Consider the following 22,814-nt stretch of genomic DNA (forward strand, 5'->3'; position numbering starts at 1 on the left):
TTGTAGAAAGTATTCAATTATACCTAGTAAATGTAATAATTATTAAATTATTGACGACGATGTTGCAAAGGCTATTAGCAATTAATTGCTTAGGGCATAGTCGTAAATAATATGGTGTTTTTCTCTACCAGTGATATTCATCATCAATACAGAAATAAAAGCAACCTATCATGGCACCGATATCGAGAGTAAAAATGTTTACCCAAGAGATTCCTTTCAAAGGATTCCGCACAGAACATATGGAAAATGGGTCCCAGCTAATTTAGTTGAATTTGTAATATGTTGTAGTTCTGATCGTCCTGATCAAAAGTCTCCATGGGCACGAAGTAAAATAATGAACAGTTTTTGAGTTATTGTACATCAAACTCTGTCAAAATCGCTGTTTTTCCAGAATTTGATGTACACCCACGGTAATTGATTCTGTCCCTCGGAAATTTTCACAAAATGAGAAGTGAGCACCTTTCTGCATTAATGTTCACAATCCATGCACGATTGATGACGCAACTAAACTTTACGTCCGCTTACAACGACATTCGACGTAAAGACGAAATAGGTCCTTTAAACGCACGAGATGCTCGGGCACCATTTATCAGTAAACGTATGATGATAATGCCCAACCGACATACATATGATAAGTCCATTGACAGCATTCCTAGATATCCTATAAAAATAATTTTAAGAAATTTTGAAGAAGATTTAACATATCAGTAATTTCATAAATTAGATAGAAGAAAAGAGAGATATTCATTACAAATTTGATTCATAAAGATTTTTTATAAAGTATATTTGCAAAGATTTTTCTTTATTCACGAAATCCTTTTAATTTTAAGATATTTTTATTTATAAAGCTAAAGAAACATTTTTATTTAAAATTGAAATAATAAAATTTACATCTGACACACAAGGAACTACTAAATAATTATACACTAATTTTAATAAAACTTATTTAGTAAAAATACTTTCACACAAACTGAAGAATAATGATGTCAATTTTATCGGCAATTATCAATGTTAAAATAATAAAAGCAATATGTGAATAACAATTTGTACATCTAATTAGATATTATACGATTCATTGCGCATTTTGCATAACATGGATATTATTTTTTTTTACAATAACGCACATAACAAATATTTATTAAGAAAATTTGAGAAACGCACATAACAAATATTTGTTAAGAAAATACCACATAAATTTTTTTTATAAACTAGATTTTGTACAATAGCTATAAATTATAAATTAAAGTGCCTTTTCATGCTGACGCTCGACGCTCATTTTCAGCGTCGAAATAAGTCGCGTGATAAAAATTGACGCTTGATATTCATCAATTTCTATCACGTGACTTATTTTGACGCCGAAAATGAGCGTCGAACATAAAAAGACACCTTTATAAATCTGGAGACACGGTAGTGTCTCGGCGCTAAGCCAAGCGCAGCGACATTGCCGTGGTTACTTTATATATTTGACATAGTCAAGGCAAAAAATTTAATATATGTCTCAGTAAAACTCTGTGTGAGAAAGAAAAAATTGTAGAAACAAGTGTAGACTGAAAAAAATATACTAAATCTTAATATATATTTCTTTGAATAGTACTCTGAACATATACTTACAGTAAATAAATATTTACTCAATAAAAAATGATAATTTAAAATTAAATTAATAGCTTTTAGATATATATATATATATATATATATATATATATATAAAATAAATACGAAATTTAGTATTTTTTCAATGTAAACTGACCTCATAAGCTTTCCTCGATTAAAAGGCGAATATTTCGCAAATCAATATTTATCAAATATTGACAGGTGAAAGTACTTCATTCTTGAGTTTTTCTTGTTTCGACGAACCGTGCAATTTCTTTTGTATCTGCTCCAGCGTCCTGCCTTTGGTTTCAGGTACATAGAAAATTGTGAATAAAGTACCAACAAGGCTGCACGAGGTGAATATCCAGAATGGCGTATGCATACCGGCACTTTCGCTTACAACCAGATACAGACTCTCCACGACAAAGGCTGTGGTATGGATCGTCATTATGCCTATCATAACGCCGAGAGCCTTTACGTTCATGGGAAACAATTCGCCGCCCATAGTGAACGGTAACACCCCCAAACCCAGGCTAAACATGACTCTATATAAGATCACGCCAATGGCGGGCAACCATATTATATTGCTGGTGTCTATGTGATGGTACTGAAGATGAAAGTATATCGCAACCATAGCGGTAGAGCATGCAGAACCGATGGTGGAGATCATCAGCCATGACTTCCTGCCGCTACAATCGGTGATGAACATGCTGACGATCGCGCAAATTAGTTGCATGACGCCCAATATCATAGTCAAGTATTTACCTTCTAGATTACCATTCATCTCATCAAATATTAATTGAGCGTACTGCATTACGGCTTGAGAACCGCTCAACTGTTGAACTAAGGCAAGGCACAGCAACGTTATTAGGGCTCTGCAATATTATTCGAACAAATTTATCGATTAAATCGTTCTATTATCAAAATGTTTTAAAAGTTTGTTATAACTCTAAACACTGTATGTATATGTATATATATATATATATATATATATATAATGTACAAAAAATCCTAGACCCTTCAAATATCTTGAAAAGTAAGTTAAACATAAAAAATGATTTATACATAATACTTATTTGTAAATCTTTTTAAATCCAATATCTAATTTTTATTCGTGGTAACAAGAAATCTTTGAAAGAGTTTTTGTGATTCGTGAATTAAAATTTTATTAATTTATTTTGATAAAACAACAAACTGAAATTTGACTTCTTACCTGCGATTTCCTGGTATAGATAGGAGTTCACGGATACCAGCTTTATTAGCCAAATCGTCTTTTACAAATTGCTCAATACTGTCTGCCTCCTTGTAAATATCCTCTTTGCCTCTCAACTGAACAAGAGAGTTTATGGCTTTTTGCTTGGTGTTGCAACGCATCAAGTGATATGGGGATTCCGGTAGCCAGATAAAAGTGACCAGAAACAGGCATGGTCCCGCCAAAGAAACGAGGGCGAGATTTCTCACTGAAAGAAATGGACCTATCGTGAACTCGATCAAAATACCGAGTTTCCCAGCGACTGCCAGCACAGATCCCAAATTGCCGCGAATGTCAGCCGGCGAAATCTCGCTCACATACATCGGCGTAGACATAGAAGTGATGCCCGTAGCTAGTCCGGATATAAACCTCGATATGTATAGCTCCTGTGAAACAGAGAAATGACAGAAAAATAAAGAGATTGAACAGACAAAATCGATCATTTACTTCGAGCAACTTTATCTTTCGGATTCAAGAAGATACCATGATCTCTTTTTTAATAGAATAATATTACACAGAAACTTATCATGTATATTTGTTTATATATGAGATAAGCATATATCTTTTTATACATATTTATTTATAAGCTTTGCTTATTTATTTGCTTTTATACAGTTTCCAAAGTTTATAATATCGCTTTTTTATGGACTTAATTAAGAAATTAAAATAGATATATAATAAATACTCATATTATCTAAATATTGTCCAAATGAGAGATATAATAGGTTTTTTTTAAATAGCGTTTAGAGTTTGCGTAATTATATATTTTAAATATATTTATTTTATAATATTAATTGATTCTCTCTTCTCTCTCAAGAAATTTTCCTTACAGTGGAATCGAACGCTGTAACCATTTGTAAATTGCAAGCTAATTATTATTATAATTGTAAAAATAATTTTCAAATAATTTTCGCGTTAGAATTACAGCGAGATAAAGTGTAGAACTGAAAGTCGCGAAATATTCAAAGAGGTTCAAGAAATGTAGATTATATTGTTAAAAAACTATAGAGTGTACCTAAATGTACCTTTAAAATGTTCTTCCAATTTCAAGAAATTTTGAAAAAATTGTGAAAACTTTTCTTGAAAGACTAGAAGAATCACATAATTAGAAATATTCCCAGAAATGAGTAATTAACCAATCTCGAATCAACGCTGATTCAACGTTGATCGACATCAATCGACCAATCCTTTCTAGTTGAATTATGATCCAGTATAGAACTGAAATCTCACAAATATTTAAAAAATTTTAACTTTCAATGTTTTTGTACATCCAACATATCATTTTGTAAAAAGTACTTAGATATACTTAATGAATATTGTATATTAAATTACCCACGATGATGTTGCGAAGACTATTAACAACCAGGCAATTATTGAGGGCACAACCGTAAGTAACATGGTGTTCTTCCTGCCGATGATATTCACAATCAATGCAGAAATAACGCTACCTGCGGCGGCACCAATACTAAGTAAAGCTGTCACCCAAGAGGCTTCTTCTAAGTTTAAACGTATAGGATATTCAGCATCACCACCATGTAGCAATAAAGGCAAAGTTGGCGATGCCCAACCGTTAAATAAGGCCACTGACAGCATACCTAAATTTCCTATTAAAATAACAGGGTTTAAACAAACTTTAATATATATCATATGTTTTATTAATTAGGCAAAAGAAGACAATTTTACAAAGAATTTCAAGCACCCTGATGAAAATAAAAATCAGAGCGTAAGCCGAATATAATGGAAGAGTAACAGAAGCGTAAATAAAACTTCTAGAAGAAAAAAATTGAAACATCTCAAAATGTAAAAGAAGCGTAAATGCTTCTTTTACGTTTATTGTTCTAATTTTCGTCTCCTAGAAGTTCTGTTACTCTCCCATTACATTCGATTTACGCTCCGATTTTTATTTTCATTAATCAAAATTAATCAATTAGCAAACAAATTGAATAGGAATAATTAAACGTATTAAATAAAAATAATTTAAATAAACTTTAATTATGAAAAAACGCTTAATTTATTTTACATAATAATTAAATAAATACTCAACAATTCTGTCGAGATATCTTTTTATTCTGTAATTATCCCAATATATACGTACCTGCTATAACAGCGAGATATAATTTCTTCATGTTTTCACTATTTATACAATCACCTACCGTCGTGTACAAATAATAAATGAATGAATTTGTAACGATGAATACAGTATTCTTATCCAAGTGATGCAGATAATATAATATCAGTTTCATCTAAAGCATTTCAAGAGGTAGATATAAAATTGTAATCGTCAGACGATATGTAAAAAGGAGAACATTAATGTCCTAAAATTTTTTAAACGTCTTGTAATCAGAAAAACACTTTATAACATCTACTTAAAAAAGACATTTTTTAAACACGTATTTTGTCTGAAAATTTGGAAAATTTTTACATAATTTTAATTATCAAATATCGTGTTATGTATAATTCGAATTTATATCTTAAAATTAAATATGTTATGTACGTAGTTAATTGCAAAATACTAATAAAAGCATTATTGTATCTGTATTGACAAAAGCATTATGCAAGATGCTCAAAAAAGGTGGTACCAAACTTTAGGAATACGTAGTAATTGTGAAAACAAACCGAAAAGTCTTAATAAGCAGAAATCCAAAAACCACCCGAGAAAAAATGTTATTTAATGGACATATTATATATATAATTATATAAAATATGTCAATTTTATATATAATTTTACATAATTTTCTATAATTATATATGACATTTTTTCCCGAGCATTTATTTCCGAGTAGCAAAAAATAAATTTCATTACAGCAGATATTCAATATGCTTCTCTCCGTTCATTTGAACACACAATTCGGCACATCTTTTCATTGAAGATCGAACACGTTCAAAGATTCCAAGTTTATCTCGTATTTGTTGACAACAGTATGCAATTTATGTGTCGAACCAGACACCGTCAACGATAACGTGGACGTTCGTGGATGAACTAACATTGACGGTACGGAGAATTAAAAACCGTTATCAATAAGTAATGAGCTTAGAAGCTAATGAAGGACGAGTGTACAAATGTGCAATCGCGTATAAACGTTTATATATTCGAAACGGACGGATTATTCATTATATAAATAGAAAATTCTTTATAACTTGGAAATAAATAGTTCTGCTTATTAAAACTTTTCAGTTTATTTTCACAAGTACTACATATTCCTAAAATTTGGTTACGCTTTTTTTTTAACATCCTGTGTAATATTACTATTTTGGCTTCTTTTTTATCATATTATCTCATCAGAATATTTCATATATCTGTCATAAAAGATTATTGATATAATAGATAAAAAAGATAAACAAACAGCAGCAAAGTATCAACGAAAATAACATAATTAAATTGTAATATTTTTTAGAAATTATTTATTACAATTATATAATAATCTCACATTTATTTTTTAGCGTGAATTATATTTTAATTATAAAATTCAATATTTAATTCTATTAATATTATAGCGCAATTTTAATATTAATAGACATTGATAATAAATAGACCTTTCTTTTCTCTTTTATCTTTATATTATATAATTAATTATTATTTTAATGTTATATAACATTACTTATATCTTTACACAAACACTTCACAGATGACACTGATTTCAATAAATATATAAAACTCTCGACATAGTATTATAAAATCTGTTCGATTTATCAATGTTATAATGTATCTTAATTTATAACATCAACAACATATTATACATGTATATGTATAAATTATCAGCTTATTCTCATAGAATTAGCTATCGTAACTATAAAAAAAAGTTAGCGTAAATGTATTTACTCATTCATGTAACTATTATTTATGTATATATATATATATATATATGTATATATTTGTTTATGTTTCAATAATGTTCGTCAGATCTAATTCCGTTAATTTTTTTATAGGGTTACATAAAAATGAGATTTCTTAAGTTTACTCTACAGCATCATATGTTCCGTTTTACGTCTTTGGTATACTATAGCTTAAAAACTATCCATTACTAAGCCTCTATTACATTTTATGATCTCGAAAGGTTTTTCAATCTTGTTTTCGTCGATAAAACGCAAATATTTTATAAATTAATATTCTTCAAATATTCATCAAGAGAAGATCGACACATTCAAGCATACTTCATTCTCAAATTCTTTTCATTTCGACGGATTATGAAGTTTTCTCTGTATCTGTTCCAACGTCCTGCCTTTAGTTTCAGGTACATAGAAAAACGTGAATATAGCACCAGCAAAACAGCACACGGTAAATATCCAGAACGGCGTGTGCACACCGGCACCTTCACTTATGATCAGATATAAGCTCGTCACGACAAACGCTACGAGTGTCATCGTCATCATGCCTATCATATTGCCGAGGGCCTTCACGTTCATAGAAAACAATTCGCCGGCCATGGTGAATGGTAACACTGACAAACCGAGGCCATACATGACTATGAATAGGATCACGCCTATAGCGGGTAACCACGTTATATTGCTGATATCCACGTGATAGTATTGAAGATGAAAATATGTTGCGACTATGGCAGTGGAGCACGCCGTACCGATAGCGGAAATCGTCAACAATAACTTCCTGCCGCTGCAATCAGTGATGATCATGCAGACAATCGTGCAGACTAGTTGCACGACGCCTAGTACTATAGTCAAGTATTTGCCTTCTAGATTACTGTTCATCTTATCGAAAATTATTTGAGCGTACTGCAACAGGGCTTGAGAGCCACTCAACTGTTGAAATATGACCAGACACACCAATGTTGTTAGAGCTCTGCAAAATTATTCAATCGAATTTATCAGTTAAATCGATCATTAATTCTGTATAATAAAACGATAATTTTAACTTCATTAAAAGTTATTATAACTCCGAGTTTCTTAAAGGTTATTAATACTAAAATTTTTTAAACCAATAATTATCTAATATTTTACTAATATAATCTAATATTTATTTGTAATGCCACGGTAAGAAAACCGAAAGTTTCATATTAGTTCGCGAATAAAACCGCAAACAGTTTGCTAGAAGATTGGCAGTAAATTTAATTAAACTCCCACTGCAGATTCATAGCAATCTGTGTCCGCATTAGTTCAGAATCTATCGACAGAGTCTGTTGACATGTTATATACTAGCAGATTGATGGCAGAAAGCGAGCAGAAACTGCGTGGGTAATAACGGCAGACTGGCAGTAGAAACCGAGCAAGAGCTGCAAATCCTACTCATTTCTGCCGCAAATCCGTTGGCATCCCTACTGAAAAAAACCATGTCACAACGTTACATAATGAAATCATGTAATTAAAATATGTAAATCACGTAAAGGATTGTTCCAAATCAATACATGATTTTTTTAAATGATGTAGTTTGAAAAATCACATGATATTAGAAATAATTTTGTTCATCATGTGATTTTATAGTTATCAAATTTTAAAGAATTAAATGATAGAAATAGAAGAAAAAAGAATATATTATCACGTGACTCTTCAAAATATGTAATTTTAACATCACGTACTGATTTGGAACAATCCGTTACGTGATTTACATGTTTTAATTACATAATTTTATGATGCAACTGTCTAACGTGATTTTTTTCAGTAGGGATATATAGCATGGCAAACAAGCATTAATTATCATATCTCTATTAAAAAAAGATCAAAAGAAACGATAAGAAATAATTCAGTCATTTTCACTCACAGTTACTTATGAATCGGAAGTTAACAAAAGAATATCGTAAATGAAAATTATGAAAGAAAACTATTCGTTATACGATTCGATATCGTTTTCTTTCATAATTGTCCTATTTGTTACATCATCGTTTCTTATCATTTCTTTTCATAGCTCAGAATCGTAGTTGCACAACGAAATCATAAATCCGCAATTTTCATCGTTTCTTTTCATAACTACTTTACATGTTATACTATTAATATTTTCCTTCATAAATAAATAATTATAAATATACGGAAATTTATTGAGTTTTGGTGTTAATATTTCAGATGCTATTATACATATTAACACATTTTTATATTAGAAACTTAAAAAATATCTCTTATTTACTGTCGTCTTCGAACTTAATTTGAGAATTCATATTCAAGAAATCTCATAACGCTGCACTTTTTATTCTATTCTGTATGTGTGATATGTTCTAATTATGAAAAATAGAACTCCGATTCATTTGATGACAAGGCCGCGTAATGCTCGTGTACTACTTCCCATTGTTTAATTTTACGATAAGATGTGTTTTGAATTATGTAACATTCATGCACGATAAATAAAAACCATTTTTAATCGTAATATGATGGGAAAACATCGCAACTTTCGTTGTTGCAATTGTATAATTGATTACAAAATAGTTTCTGTTATAATTTTATAAGATAAATTTTGAATCTATCGTTAATAAATTATTAACAATATATTATAGATTTTCTTTCAAAATTGTAAAAAATAATAAATTTGTAAAAGAATATAAAGTAAGATTTCTATCGTCTTCCAACCGGATTAAATCCGTTTGCAGATAATGATAAAAACGATAACACTTCTTTTGGAATATAAAAAGTGAAACAATATAGATAAATGATAAGATTTTTGGCAGATATTATGTAGATTCCTATCGTTTCCTATCAGTTTTATTTAATGGGGATTTCCGGCAATTCGCCGAGATCATCGGATATATTATACTTCTCAATCATCTGTATGAAGTTTGATATCTGACTGTCAACAGAAATTGATAACATATACTGTTCAAAATTTATCTCTACAATTTTGGCTAAGATTATTGATGCATTATAGGTCTGTTTTTTACTGCTGCACTAGACTGCACTCTCTTTCTCGCTTTCGCCAAATACCAAATATATTCTTTAAATTCCAAAAGTTACTACAGATATACTCGTACACTATTCAACCACAAAAAAGCTAATAATGACAGATCGAAATGTAACGTCTTACCTGCGATTTCCCCGTACAAATAGGAGTTCACGAAAACCAGCTTTATTAGCCAAATCAGCTTTTACAGATTGCTCAATGGTATCTGCCTCCTTATAAACATCCTTTTTGCCTCTTAATTGAACAAGAGAGTTTATAGCTTTCTCCTTGGCGTCGCAGCGTACCAAATAGTACGGAGATTCTGGTAACCAGATAAAAGTGACCACGAACAGACAAGGTGCCGCCAAAGAGATAAGGGCGAGATTTCTCACCGAAAGAAACGGACCTATTGTGAACTCGATCAAAACACCAAGTTTCATAGCGACTATCAGCATGGATCCCAAATAACCGCGAATTTTTGCCGGCGAAATCTCGCCCAAATACATCGGCGTGATTGAAGTATGCATGCCCATAGCCAATCCGGATAAAAACCTCGATATGTATAGATCCTGCGAAACAAATACCTAGTTTACATGCAAGCTACTACACTGAGAAAAAAATATCCTAAATTTCATTAAATATGTAAATAGTACACTGAGAAAAATGGTCTAGTTGGATTAAACAGTAATTCTGGCAGAAAATGGACGAATCAGAATTTTCTGGTTATGTCTATTAGAATTCTAGTTGAGATAACTAGAATTCTGATTAATATAATTATTCTGGTAAAAATAAGAATTCTAGTAGATTTTACCAGAAATATAAATAGTATCAATCAGAATTCCGGTTACCTCAACTAGAATTCTAATAAATTTAACCAGAGAGAGAGAGAGAGAGAAATTTCTGATTCGTCCATTTTCAACCAGAAAATTTTTTCAGTGTACCAACTAAATATTTATTAAACATAAAAATATATATTTCTTTGGTACAAAAAACATTAATTTGATTTAACAATCACTTTTTTTTATTAAGTAAATATTTATTTATTGTAAGTAAATGTTTAGTTGGCAGTATTCAAATAAATATTTATTTTAATTTAGGCTATTTTTTTCTAGTGTAACTTATAAGTCTCTGAACTCGTCATGAATGTAGCAACATTTTTTTATTTCAATGTAATCAAATCTATAAATCACGGTGTATAAGCTTATCTCAAAAGAAGGCTTTGCTAAGAAGGAAAACATTTCTTGTTAATTAAAGATCGAGATTTTAGGTTTGATTTCATATTACAGCGAGATAAAGTCGTAAAAGTGTGTAATTTAAACTGAAAGTCGCAAAATATTCAAAGTGGTCCAAGAAAAATAGATTATGCTGTCAAAAGCCAGAGTTATATATAATTTAAATGTACTTTTAAAATGTGCATATTTCTAAAGTACTTCAAGAAATTATAAATCTTAGAAGAACTTTGTTTGAAAGATAAGAAGAATCAGGATTATGAATATTTACAATTCGATGTAGAATTGATAGCTCACTAATATTTTAAATTTTAATTTTTAATACTTTTATACATTTTCTAAAAAATACTCGGATGTTATACTCAATGAATATAGCTATTACCGATGAAGATGTTGCGAAAGCTATCAACAACCAGCCAATTACCGAAGGCACAGCTGAAAATAGCATAGTGTTCTTTCTGCCGATGATATTCACTGTTAATGCAGAAATAATGCAACCCGGGATGGCACCAAGAGTAAGTAAAGATGTCACCCAAGAGATTTCTTCCAAGTTCAAACGCACGGGATATCCAGCATCATCACCATTTATCAGTAAAGGTGCGGATGGCGATGCCCATCCCATATTTAAACCCGCTGACAACGAACCTAGATTTCCTATCAAAATAAAAGGTTTTGAAGAATTAAGTTTTAATACATCACAAATTTTATTAATTACATAGAAGAGAACAAATTTTTTATTTATAAAGATTCTTTATAGATTTTACTTGAAAAATTATTCTCTATTCGTTAATTTTACTCGTGAAATTCTTTTGATTCTAGAACGTTTATTTCTACATCTAAAGAAATATTTTAATTTAAAGTGGAGATAATAAAATATTAAAATCCGTTTCTGATAAAATTTTACTCAATTTTATCCCAATGGCGTACCTGCTACAGCAGCGAGATATACTTTCTTCATGGTTTTGCTACCACCATGTATCGCGTTTAAATATCAAATGATTGAGTTGTAACGATGAATAAAATTCTCATTTAGATGTAGATAATATCTTATCAGCTTTATCTAAAGAGTTTCAAGAGATTAACGATAGTGTCGCTGAGCGTATCTTAGCGCCGAGACACTACCAGTGTCTCCAGATCACAATTGCCATTAGCAAACGAAATAATAAGCTGCATAAATATTAATGTCCTAATATTTATTAAACATTTTATGAAATTGTCAGGAAAATTATTTTATCATATCTTTAGCTGATATTCATTAATACTGCTCTTTGGCCGAAATTTATAGGCCGGTATTCATAGTCGATCCTTATTTGAGACTGTCTTAAACACAATCTTAAAATATTATGAACTAATCAAAAAACCGTATTAACATCTTAAGATATTACATAAGACAGTCTGGAAATAAAAACGGATTACAAATGTCTTAAGATATTAATGAGGCTCTGTAATTGATTTATGATATCTTAAGACCGTACTTAAGATAATTTTAAATACACAAACCGACAATGGGAATACCGACCTGTGATTACAGAGGTATGTCATTTATGACATCTTAAGACTGTACTTAAAATATATAGTTTCAAATATAAGAACCGACAGTGAATACTAGTCATTATTTTTTATAAAGTCTAAAAGATCATATGTATTATTAATATACATAATCAGGATAAATCAAATATAAACGAGAAATTTTTTTTGGAAATTATTTATTGGACAAGAATAAAAATGTAAAAAAAAAACAAATTATTTTTTTATATAGTACCCTGCTACATTAATATATTTTTGCCAGCGGATAGGCAGTTTGGCGATCCTATTTTCATAAAAAGGAGTAGGTTGTGTCTGCAGTTAATTGCGCAAGAATTCCACTGACATCGAATTCCACGAATCGTATCTTCCCAATTCTTCTTTCAATGGTTCAAACAAATGATAATCGTATAGAAAAATTTATCTCAATTATCATTTGTGTGAGCGTCTAAAAAAATTAGGAAGATTCGAGGATGATTCCAGTATAGAAGAATTCGTGCGCAATTAGCTACAGACACAATCTACTATTTTTAATGAAAACAGGATCGCTAAACTGTCTATCCGCTGGTAAAATTAATGTAGCAGGGAACTATGTAGAAAAATAATTTGTTTCCTTTATATTTTTATTCTCGTCCGATAAATAATAAAAAGAGAATTCTCGTTTATATCTGATCCACCCTCGTATATAACATTATCAGAGTTGGGAAGTAACGTGTTATTACTTATAACGCAGTTATTTATTTGTTATTTTTTTTATAACGATCGTTATCTTTTTCTGTCTTTAACAATAACGGTAATGTTGTTACATTTTTGCAGTAACGATTCAGTCGCTACTTTTATGATTACTTTAATTTTTATTGGATCATATTTCGATATTGCTGGCGTTGAAAGATGTTTCACTTTTGTGTCCCTAGAAATGTACTTCTAGTTTCGTCATCGTTACAACAAATGAGTGAAATACTTAAAATTTTTAAATGCTTGTGTAAGTATACTATATATTTACAATTTAACATTGTATTATATATAATAAACGATTATCATTTGTAACAAATATAATTATAAAATGTTTACTTTCTCATTTTTATATATTTCATAAAAAATATTTTATATTTTATATCTTAGACTCCATTCCGGTAATTACTATTATCAGTGTTGAAAATCTGTAATTTACATTACATATATACTACGGATTTTCAGTACTGGAAGTAAATCTTGAAATATACATGTTTAATAATGACGTTAAAGTTTAAAAACAATATTTAATTTAAATTCGGTAATTGTTGAATTTAACTTCCAATGATTGTTTCTGTCAGATTCGGTCATTTTTTGTGCAAAAACGCATTGAATAAGCCTAATTTTATCAACACCGTATGGGAGCTAAACTCAACAATTTCCCGAAAAGTAACGATTCGTTACTTTTTCAAGTACCGATAACGGTAATGAGTTAATAGAGAGTTTTTGCAATACTGTTTACCTAGATACGGTGAACGCTAAGGTCACGTTATCTTCTTTTTAACAACTAATTAAGAAAAGGACTTTACTTTAAAAACGTGACTTTAGCGTTCACCGTTTCTGGATCCATGTTATTGCAAAAACTTCCTATTTTTAACAAAAATTAACTATAACGGTAACGCGTTATTTTTTTAAGATAACATTTCCAACTCTGATATACATATGTATCTACACACACAGCACACCCGCACGCGCGCAAATAAATATATACACGTATTGTATATACATAGGGTGTCCCAAAATTTTTTACTAAGCGCTCTTGTATAGATAGAGCGGACTAAACTGAGTCGAAAAGTCCTGTACCATTTTGCAATTTTTACAATAGTTATTAACAAGATATTAATTACTAAAAATTACCGAATATTAGTCTTCAATAATTGTTTTCTCAAATACTATCAACTTTACAGAAAAACTACGAGAGATAAAAATTGTTTTCTTCTCATAGAACTTTAAAAATTTTTATGAACTTTTTAGTATTGCATTTTTTTATTGACTATTTTTACCAACAGAGAAAATACGATATTAAAAAATTCTGAAAAAATTCTCAGAACTTTATGAGAAGGAAATAAACAATTTTTGTCTCTCGCTGTTTTTCTGTAAAGTTGATAGTATTTGAGTAAAAAATTATTGAAAATCAATATTCAGCGATTTTTAGTAATTAATATCTTGTTAACTATATTGCGAAAATTGCAAAATGATGCGGACTTTTCGACTCACAAGTTTATAGTCCGTACTATCTGCACACGAGCCCTTTGACAAAACTTACCAGACACCCTGTATATATGTATATGTATATCTCATTACATAAATCAAATCGGTAATTTTAGTAATTGCGCAAAATTATATATGTACATATATGTATATTATGTATATGTATAATTATCTTTACTCTTCTAAGAAATCAATCTTGTGTAATTAAAATTACAAATTAGGTTTATGTAATGATATATGTGTATATGGTGTATATATATGTGTATATATATATATATATATATATGTGTGTGTGTAAAAACAATACAATTACTTTATAACATTTTTAAGAAATTTATTATAATTAATATAAGCTTACATTAATCTTTCAGAGAATTATATTTTAAATAGTGTTAAATATTTATAATATTAGCACAATATTAATATTAGTTGACATTGACAATAAATGAACCTTTATTTTCTCTTTTACAAACATAAATTTAATTATTCCAATGTTATAGAACATTGACTATACTTACTAAAGAGTCAGTCGCGAGTCAGTCGCGAACCGTCGTACTGTAAACATCTCTGTCTGTCGCTCTCTCGGTTTTGGAGTCGTTATTCCGTAATATTTCTGATCCGTTCATCGTTTTCGCTCTTAGTCTGTGTTTCACGCTTCTGTGCTTATAATTTGCACTCGAAATAATTTGTGAATTATTAATTTTTGTGCAGTTTTTGTGTATCTTTCCGTCTTATATATCATTTCGTGTCGTGTAACTCTTGGTCGATATAAAAGTCTTTGACTCCATTATCGAGTAGGATCGATGTAGGGGATTGTATGAGAGCTCTATATGTTATTCTGTACAAATGTGTCTATCTTTTTGATTTCTATTATATATTTCCGTGTAAATTAGGTCACTAATTATTGCAGTACATTGAGTTGCCATCGGCCGTTAATTTTTGATTTTTGTAAGTAATATATGTATAGTTATAATGTACTTCTGCCTTTTGTTTGTTTTTGCGAATGTTTTTTAGTCACCTTTAATTTTTCTTTGTGTTATTGGCAATTTAATAAGTACTTAACACAAGGACTAAATATACCGTTGTATTTAAATATTCATCTGTACAAGCGTTAAATATGAGTCCGCCGGTGTGTTTCAAATGCAAGAGATTTTTACCGCGTGCAACGCGCCTCTGCACATTTTGCGGATCTGATAACAATTGTCATGTTTCTGATTGCACGGACTCTTTGCCTGGTTCTGCGGCTTCTCCTCCGAGGATGGTGGGGTCTCTTGAGGTCCCTGTTTCTCCATCCGTTACCGGTTTACGTTCTTCTCCGGTGTCTGACTCGACGGACTCGTCCATCGCGGCTCCTGGGGTCGCTGTGTCACCGACTGACCTGGTAGCGGCACTTGCATCTCTCTCAACGGTTTTGTCATACAATGAGTTTAAAAAATTAATATTGTGTCAATTCGACAGTAAAAAGTTATCACAGATTTACGGAGAGTTTGGAATATCGCGCAGTATCCTTATAATTAAAATATAAACTATTTATAAAATAACAAATATATTCTTCCAACTTTTGTAATTCTGAAGCATAAAGAACTTTTATTTTGCTATAATTTTTAAATGACCGCATCATATATAAGTATAATATTGTATGTCCAACTGTTATTTTAAAAAACAGACTCTTCATTAATTAGCAAAGGTTGACAACTTTGAGGGTAAGTGATAAAAGTCGAGTTGATAAATAAAAGCTCGTTGTGGCACATTTAGACAAACATCGCATATGTTATATTATAATAAAAAGACGTATATACTTATACATATATATATATACACATGCCTATTAATTACACTAATTTTATTTTATAAGTTACGTTCTTTACGATAAGGTGCGTTCAATAAGCTTACAAGCGATTGCAACGTAACAATTATAACAATATTAAATCAGGTAATATGTGTTGTACTTAGTAAATACTGTTTTGTAATAACACAACACATGTACAAAGAACCACAGCCGATGATCGTATCTCATTTTTTTCTTAATATTTTCGTAACAACACTGGTAACTCACACAAGCACTCCGCGAATGATACTTCTTTAATAAATATGTAAAATTCACGACATAGTACTATAAAATCCATTCAAGTTATTAATTTTCAAGTTAACGATGTCACGATATTTTTATTTATTGACATCACAACATGTTCTATATAGTATATGTATAATTAACTAGTTTATTCTTAAAGAATTTGTGTTACTTAACTATCGAGAGTAATTTATTTTTATACAGAATTCATAAATAGATTATTATAAGTTCACATACAAAATTTCACAAAATTTTACCGACATAAAGTGTCAGGATTATTATATCTATTGATAAAGTATACGTACTAAAAAATTTTTATCAGTAGAATTTTGTAATATTTTGTAGTAGAGTGAGGCACTTGTTATTTGCTCACCCTTGATTTCTAATTTGAAATTTCTAACAAAATAATTCATAAATAATTCAAATAAAACGAGGTATCTTCAAAAAAACAAAAGATCAACATTTTCAGAAACTTTTTTTTCATTATACAAATAGTACTTCAAATGCTTGCTGAACAACTTTTTCCAAATGTACTAAATAAATAAAGACGAATATTACATAAAGAAAAATATAATATTACATCATATAAATAATGTAAAAAATTAGTGTACTAATAAAATTATAATTGTGCTTTGAAAATGTTTAATATACTTGCTGAGGTAAAATGAGAAATGTTATATATTTAAGGAAATATAATTTAGTAGTGTTCACACACGCTCATACAGCAGGAGACACGGTAGTGCCTCGACGCTAAGCCAAGTGCAGCGACACTATCGTTTCTTTACGCGGGACCGTAAGTTGCGATCGAGATTATTGGATTTCAATAACGGCTGAACTAATCAAGTACACACGCACACACGCGCGCGTTCACATAATTACTATAAAATTTTATAAAAGTGTGATGAGAAAAATAAAACTTGAGATATTCCAGTATATAATTCTCCTTAATGACGCATAAATTTTAAAATAATCAAACTAATTTGAAAAGATACTGAACACATTATAATAAATTACCAGTATCTAATAAATAAAAATACCAGTTTATTTTATAGCTTAATACGTATTTCATGTTTCGTATATACCATATATGTATGAACCTATTTGTTCATTCGTGTAATTACCACTCACATATATATTTGTTACGTTTTATGTACATATCCGTTTTGCACAGATTCAAGTCCCGATTATCATTGCACTCTGCACTGTTTTGCATAGCTTCCATAACTATTTTTCAGACAACGTAACTGTCGTCGAGTTAAAATAGTGATGTACATGTATAGTGATATATGTATATTCCATTTGGTAAATGTAAGATGTAAAATCTAATATCCTTAATGAAATTTTCTACAGCGATACGATATGGTATAGAACCATAAAACGCACTTTTTTCAGATTATATATGATGTGATTGGGTGATTCTTTAATGTATACATATATATATATAAAATACTTAGAACACACACAAATACAAAGTGGTTTGCAATTGGCAAGATTATCGCGGTTTGTGTGTAACAGATTCTTTCTTTCAATAAAGAAAACGATTCGCCGGAACGTCGATTGCACCGCGACAACTACTGGGTGGCGGATTATCATCATCGGTATTGTTATGCTGTCTCAAAGGTTTTGTCGGAAGTTGACTACGCTGTGACGCTATCGCTCGACGTCTGAGCTCCTCTATATAATCTGTAGTGTCATTCGCTACTAATTCCTGTAAACGTTTACTTAAAGTTGACAATTCGGGCTTATCATCTTCATAGATCCCATCATGAGCTCCCGACTTTTCGTAGAACAATATATAGGGTGTATCAGGAGGTTTCAAGCTCTTGAAGTCCTCAAACGTGGTTTGGGTTACAAAACTGTCATTAAATTTATACCAATTCTGCTTGGAATCACAAGCATACGTGAAATAGTGTCCATAATCCATACTATATCCAGAATGCACAACGGCAGCATACAAGTGATACGTTTCGGCTATGGTATATGGTATCGCCGATACTGGCAACTGTATAGTATCATTATATACTACTTTATGCCGAAGTTTTGTCCTTAATCGAGAATCAAAATCATATCGAAAGTGTTTCAGCGTTAGAATCAAATGCGCGGGTGCTTGTAAGATTGTAATGATCCTCTGCGCGTCGCATAATTTCGTACACTTGTCGCATCGATACTTGTTCTCTCCCGTAAGTTTCTCCGGTGTGAGATAATAGTTAATGAGATCTTGAACGGAAACTTCTTGGTTCTCCTGTATCTCTTCAGGAAAACACAACTGCAGGTCGCGAAATTTGTCTGTATTGCGAGAGCTAGTGTCACATTGTGCACATTGATAAGTGATCTGACACTCTCCACCTAGTACTCTATGTACAAGAGACGTGTAAGTGCCTGTTTCTTCACCGCCTACGGATTGTATACCGCTGTCGGTTGAATCCGAATGAGAATCGCTAAGCCGTTGTCCTAGTTCTTCACCTGTTACAAAAACATTCAAAATATTCAATACAAAATGTATCATCTAACTGTTTTGTAAATATAAACAGTAAAATTGGGAGATTTCGAGAGCATGTTTATAATTTATTCAATCATATATAAACAAAAGTTACCTCGTGTAAAATCCGCCAATGATTGTGTTTTTCTTTGTAAAGCCAAGCCTTCTGTTAAATCTTCTTCAGTTGTCCATCGTTTAATACTACTTTTTGTTGGCTCCATCGGCAATGTTACGTCATCTTCTTGCTTTTCAATTTTACATTTAAGAGTTGCTGCGCTATCATTCCCTCCACAGTTTGAATTGGCAGATTTTTCTTGCTCGTGCAGGACATCCAGAAGATGACTATAAAAAAAGTTATATTAATAGTTAAATTTTTATATATAAATAGAAAGAGAATAAATATAAATTTGACTGTTTTATTTATAAATTTTACTAATATATCTAATTTTCATTTATTTATTGATGTAACAAATAGAATTTTTCAATTATAAAAATTTCAAAATGATATGAACAAAACAAAATACTAACCAGAGAAATTCTGAGCTGTCCTGTTGCTGTCCAGGCAAAAAATACGTTGGCCGCGACGCTCGTAATATCTCAGTCGGTGCCAAACATATTCTCTTAGAATATAATAGCAATGCAAACAAATTTTGAAGTCTCTCCAGCAAGGGTGTTTTACCCGATTCATTTAAAGAACGATAGTTCAATACTTCTTGGCAGAATTGTCTGGTCATTAATAAGGCTTGTAGTACACTATTCATGTAGCAAGTATTTCCCAGATTGGATAGTCCAACTTTTCCAGACAATGGCCTTTCTGGTTCCACGATTGGTTCAAACTCTTTTGTCTCGTCTATCCACACTGGCTCTCTGCAGAGTTCTTTGACAACATGCATTCGTGGTAGTACGGGATAAGGATAATTCTCTGTATTTCCACATGGCATACAAGTAGAAAATCTCTTGCTGTAGACTTTCATGATGTCGACCAAATTCTGTATGCACTCTTTACTGGAATCTGAATCTTCCTTCATCAGATCTTTTATCAACGCTGGTATTCTTTTAACTACATTCTGAACAAACGACATTGAACTTTGCCTCTTCAAGATGTAAAATATAATGTTGGAAGCATTTTGACGTATTACCGGTACTAGCAACACGCTGCACATTAACACTAGTATATCTATCGACGATTCTGTAAGTTCAAGAAGAGTAGAATACTTTTGTTGTTTCTCTAAACCACGTATGAATTCCATAATCCAAACACTCAGTCGATCTTCAAGCCATTTCGGTAACCAATTGCACAGAACTTTTAAGGCTTGTATCAATTGATGATCGGTATGGGACTGAGATAAGATCCAGTCTACCGCCTGTGGAATAACGGAAGCTTCCACAAGCTGTAATATGGTAGCGAGTCCCGGGCCTGGCTCCTGCTTTCTGTTTGTGTCAGATATAATATTGTACAAAGTTTGGAGACAAGTAAACATTAGAATGTCACGCTCGCCGTTCTTTATGTTTGAACACAACCCCTTGAGAAAATGCTGGATCTTAGTAGTGTTGTCATAAAACTCTGATATTTTTTTCGGCTCCAAGGGCATTTGAAAGGAAGACAGACTTGTGACTATCGCCTCACAGAGCTTCGTGTGATTCGCCGACCGGGGCAGGTATGCCCTGTGCTCCACCAATGTGTTGAGAAGCTCAGTCAGGTGCGACATGTCGTCGATGTCCGTGTTCTGTAACAGCAGGGCGACGTCGTTCGAAATGGGATTGATATTGAAACGTTTCTCCGTGATATGTCCCGACATCCAGGCCATGATTTTCGGCACCTCCGACACGTTCGCTATCTTACCCCGAAGGATATCCCTCAGGGTATCCTCGCAATCGATTAGCTGGCCGAATTCACGATCCTGCAGATTCTGCAGCATCAGCCAGCCGTCACTAACGGCTGGAGATGTCGTTCTTCAGTACGTGCTCGGTATCCATCTCGTCAGGTCGATCGCACTCGAATTTTTGTCGCGACTTATCCTAGCTTAGAATTATTTAAGACGGGATAATTAACCTTCAATCGACGATGAGTCTCGGGAAAATCAAAATTACATATCCCATGGTGATGAAAAAGCGTAAAGAAGGAAAAAAAAGAACAAGTACTACGGCATGAATCATGTGCTACTCGAGATAATAGTCTGATGGAATGGGAAGATGCATTGCAATTTATGACCTCCATGCCTCCGAACATCGACTAGGGAATAAAGCGATTTGTATTTATTGCATGCTTTTTAGTGCAAATGGTGCAATTGAGTGCAAATTGGTTTACATATTTTCAGCGTTAATATTGTTAATAAATAATTTAATCCTTTTTCTAAGATTATCATGACAATAAAGAATATATAATTAAAAGAGTAAAATTATTTATTAACACTTCGGTTTGTATCGAATTGCACTCAGAGTGCAAATCTTAATACGTAAAAAATTTCAAATGGCAAAGTATGAAATATAACAAAATAAGAGGGAAAATTTGCAAAAATTCTTAAAAATAAATAATAAAACTAGGATAACGTACAAAAATGATTAAAAGAAAAGGCCGCAAATATACAGACTATTGAAAAACGCTATAGTCTTAAAAATGTCACGAACCAATTAGAGAGCTGTATTAGCATCTTAAAACATTACTTAAGACGGTCTTGAAATAAGAACGAACTTATGGACCGGTGTATTCATAGTAGGTTTTTATTTTAAGACTATCTTGAATAATTTCTTATATCGCTAATGCAGCCTCTTCTGATTGGTTCATGACATCTTAAGACTACTTAAGACGGTCTCAAATATTAAGATCCGACTATGAATACCGGCCATAAATACCGGTCTACATCTATTGTGTTTCAGGAAAAACATCCGAGTTAAATAAATTAAGAAATAAATATATAAAAATAATAAATTTCGCAAATAAATATGCAATCTATTTATATAAATAAGGGCGGTATTCATTATCAGTTTTTATTTTAAGACCATGATTGGTACACAACATCTTAAGATAGCACTTGAGAATTGAGATGGTCCTAAATGTAACATCCCACTACGAACGCCGACCCTAGGAATTTTTTAAACGTCCAATAAGAGAACTCGCTTCGTGGGGACAAAGATGTCGCCACTCGCCATTGAAATTTCCTAGTCGGTATTTGTTGAGGAACAGCGACGGTTGGCCGCGTTGGCGACGACGCGAGTCCGAGAGTTTCGTGTCCGAGCTCCTGTCCGGCATGGAGCGCGAGGGAGCGCGTCCAAGAATAGCGTGTAGCACGCGAATCTAAGCCGTTCCGTAAATGAGTGCCTAGCAGAGGTGGTGTTCGAGCGAAGGCGATCGTGCACGACCGCTCCCTCCGGGTAACCTCGTTAAGGCGTGAGACTCCGGCGCGATCGACAATAACACTCGGACGGGGAACACGGGCTCCGGGTGTGCTCCGCTCTCTCATATATATGGAGCAGAATCGCGGGAAACGCCTGTTTCACGTGCCGTATCGCGCGCAGTGAAACGCGAGTGTATGTGTGCGTGCGTACGTGCGTCGTGCGTGCTCACGTAGCGCAGTCGCCGCCACCGCCGTCGTCATCGTCGTAATCGTCTTCGCCTTCGTCGCCGTCGCCGC

At 32.0% G+C, this 22,814-nt stretch overlaps 2 protein-coding genes across 2 annotated transcripts; both read right to left on the reverse strand.

The window, feature by feature from the left end:
- Positions 1-1,798: 1,798 nt before the first annotated feature.
- Positions 1,799-11,876, reverse strand: LOC108766954 (facilitated trehalose transporter Tret1). Its single transcript, XM_018516543.1, has 8 exons — positions 11,813-11,876; positions 11,268-11,539; positions 9,801-10,225; positions 7,023-7,637; positions 4,938-4,975; positions 4,175-4,446; positions 2,804-3,228; positions 1,799-2,465 (listed from the first exon to the last, which is right to left on the reverse strand). Exons 1-8 carry the CDS (start codon positions 11,841-11,843, stop codon positions 1,799-1,801), a joined length of 2,745 nt encoding a protein of 914 aa, XP_018372045.1. The 5' UTR covers positions 11,844-11,876.
- A 6,307-nt stretch (positions 11,877-18,183) lies between these two features.
- Positions 18,184-21,118, reverse strand: LOC108766958 (Deubiquitinating apoptotic inhibitor). Its single transcript, XM_018516547.1, has 3 exons — positions 19,711-21,118; positions 19,298-19,524; positions 18,184-19,166 (listed from the first exon to the last, which is right to left on the reverse strand). The coding sequence occupies exons 1-3, from the start codon at positions 21,099-21,101 to the stop codon at positions 18,229-18,231; spliced, it is 2,556 nt and encodes an 851-aa protein (XP_018372049.1). The 5' UTR covers positions 21,102-21,118; the 3' UTR covers positions 18,184-18,228.
- Between the last annotated feature and the right edge of the window lie 1,696 nt (positions 21,119-22,814).

Source organism: Trachymyrmex cornetzi, unplaced genomic scaffold, assembly GCF_001594075.2.
Source record: "Trachymyrmex cornetzi isolate Tcor2-1 unplaced genomic scaffold, Tcor1.1 scaffold641, whole genome shotgun sequence".
NCBI classification, from domain to species: Eukaryota; Metazoa; Arthropoda; class Insecta; order Hymenoptera; family Formicidae; genus Trachymyrmex; species Trachymyrmex cornetzi.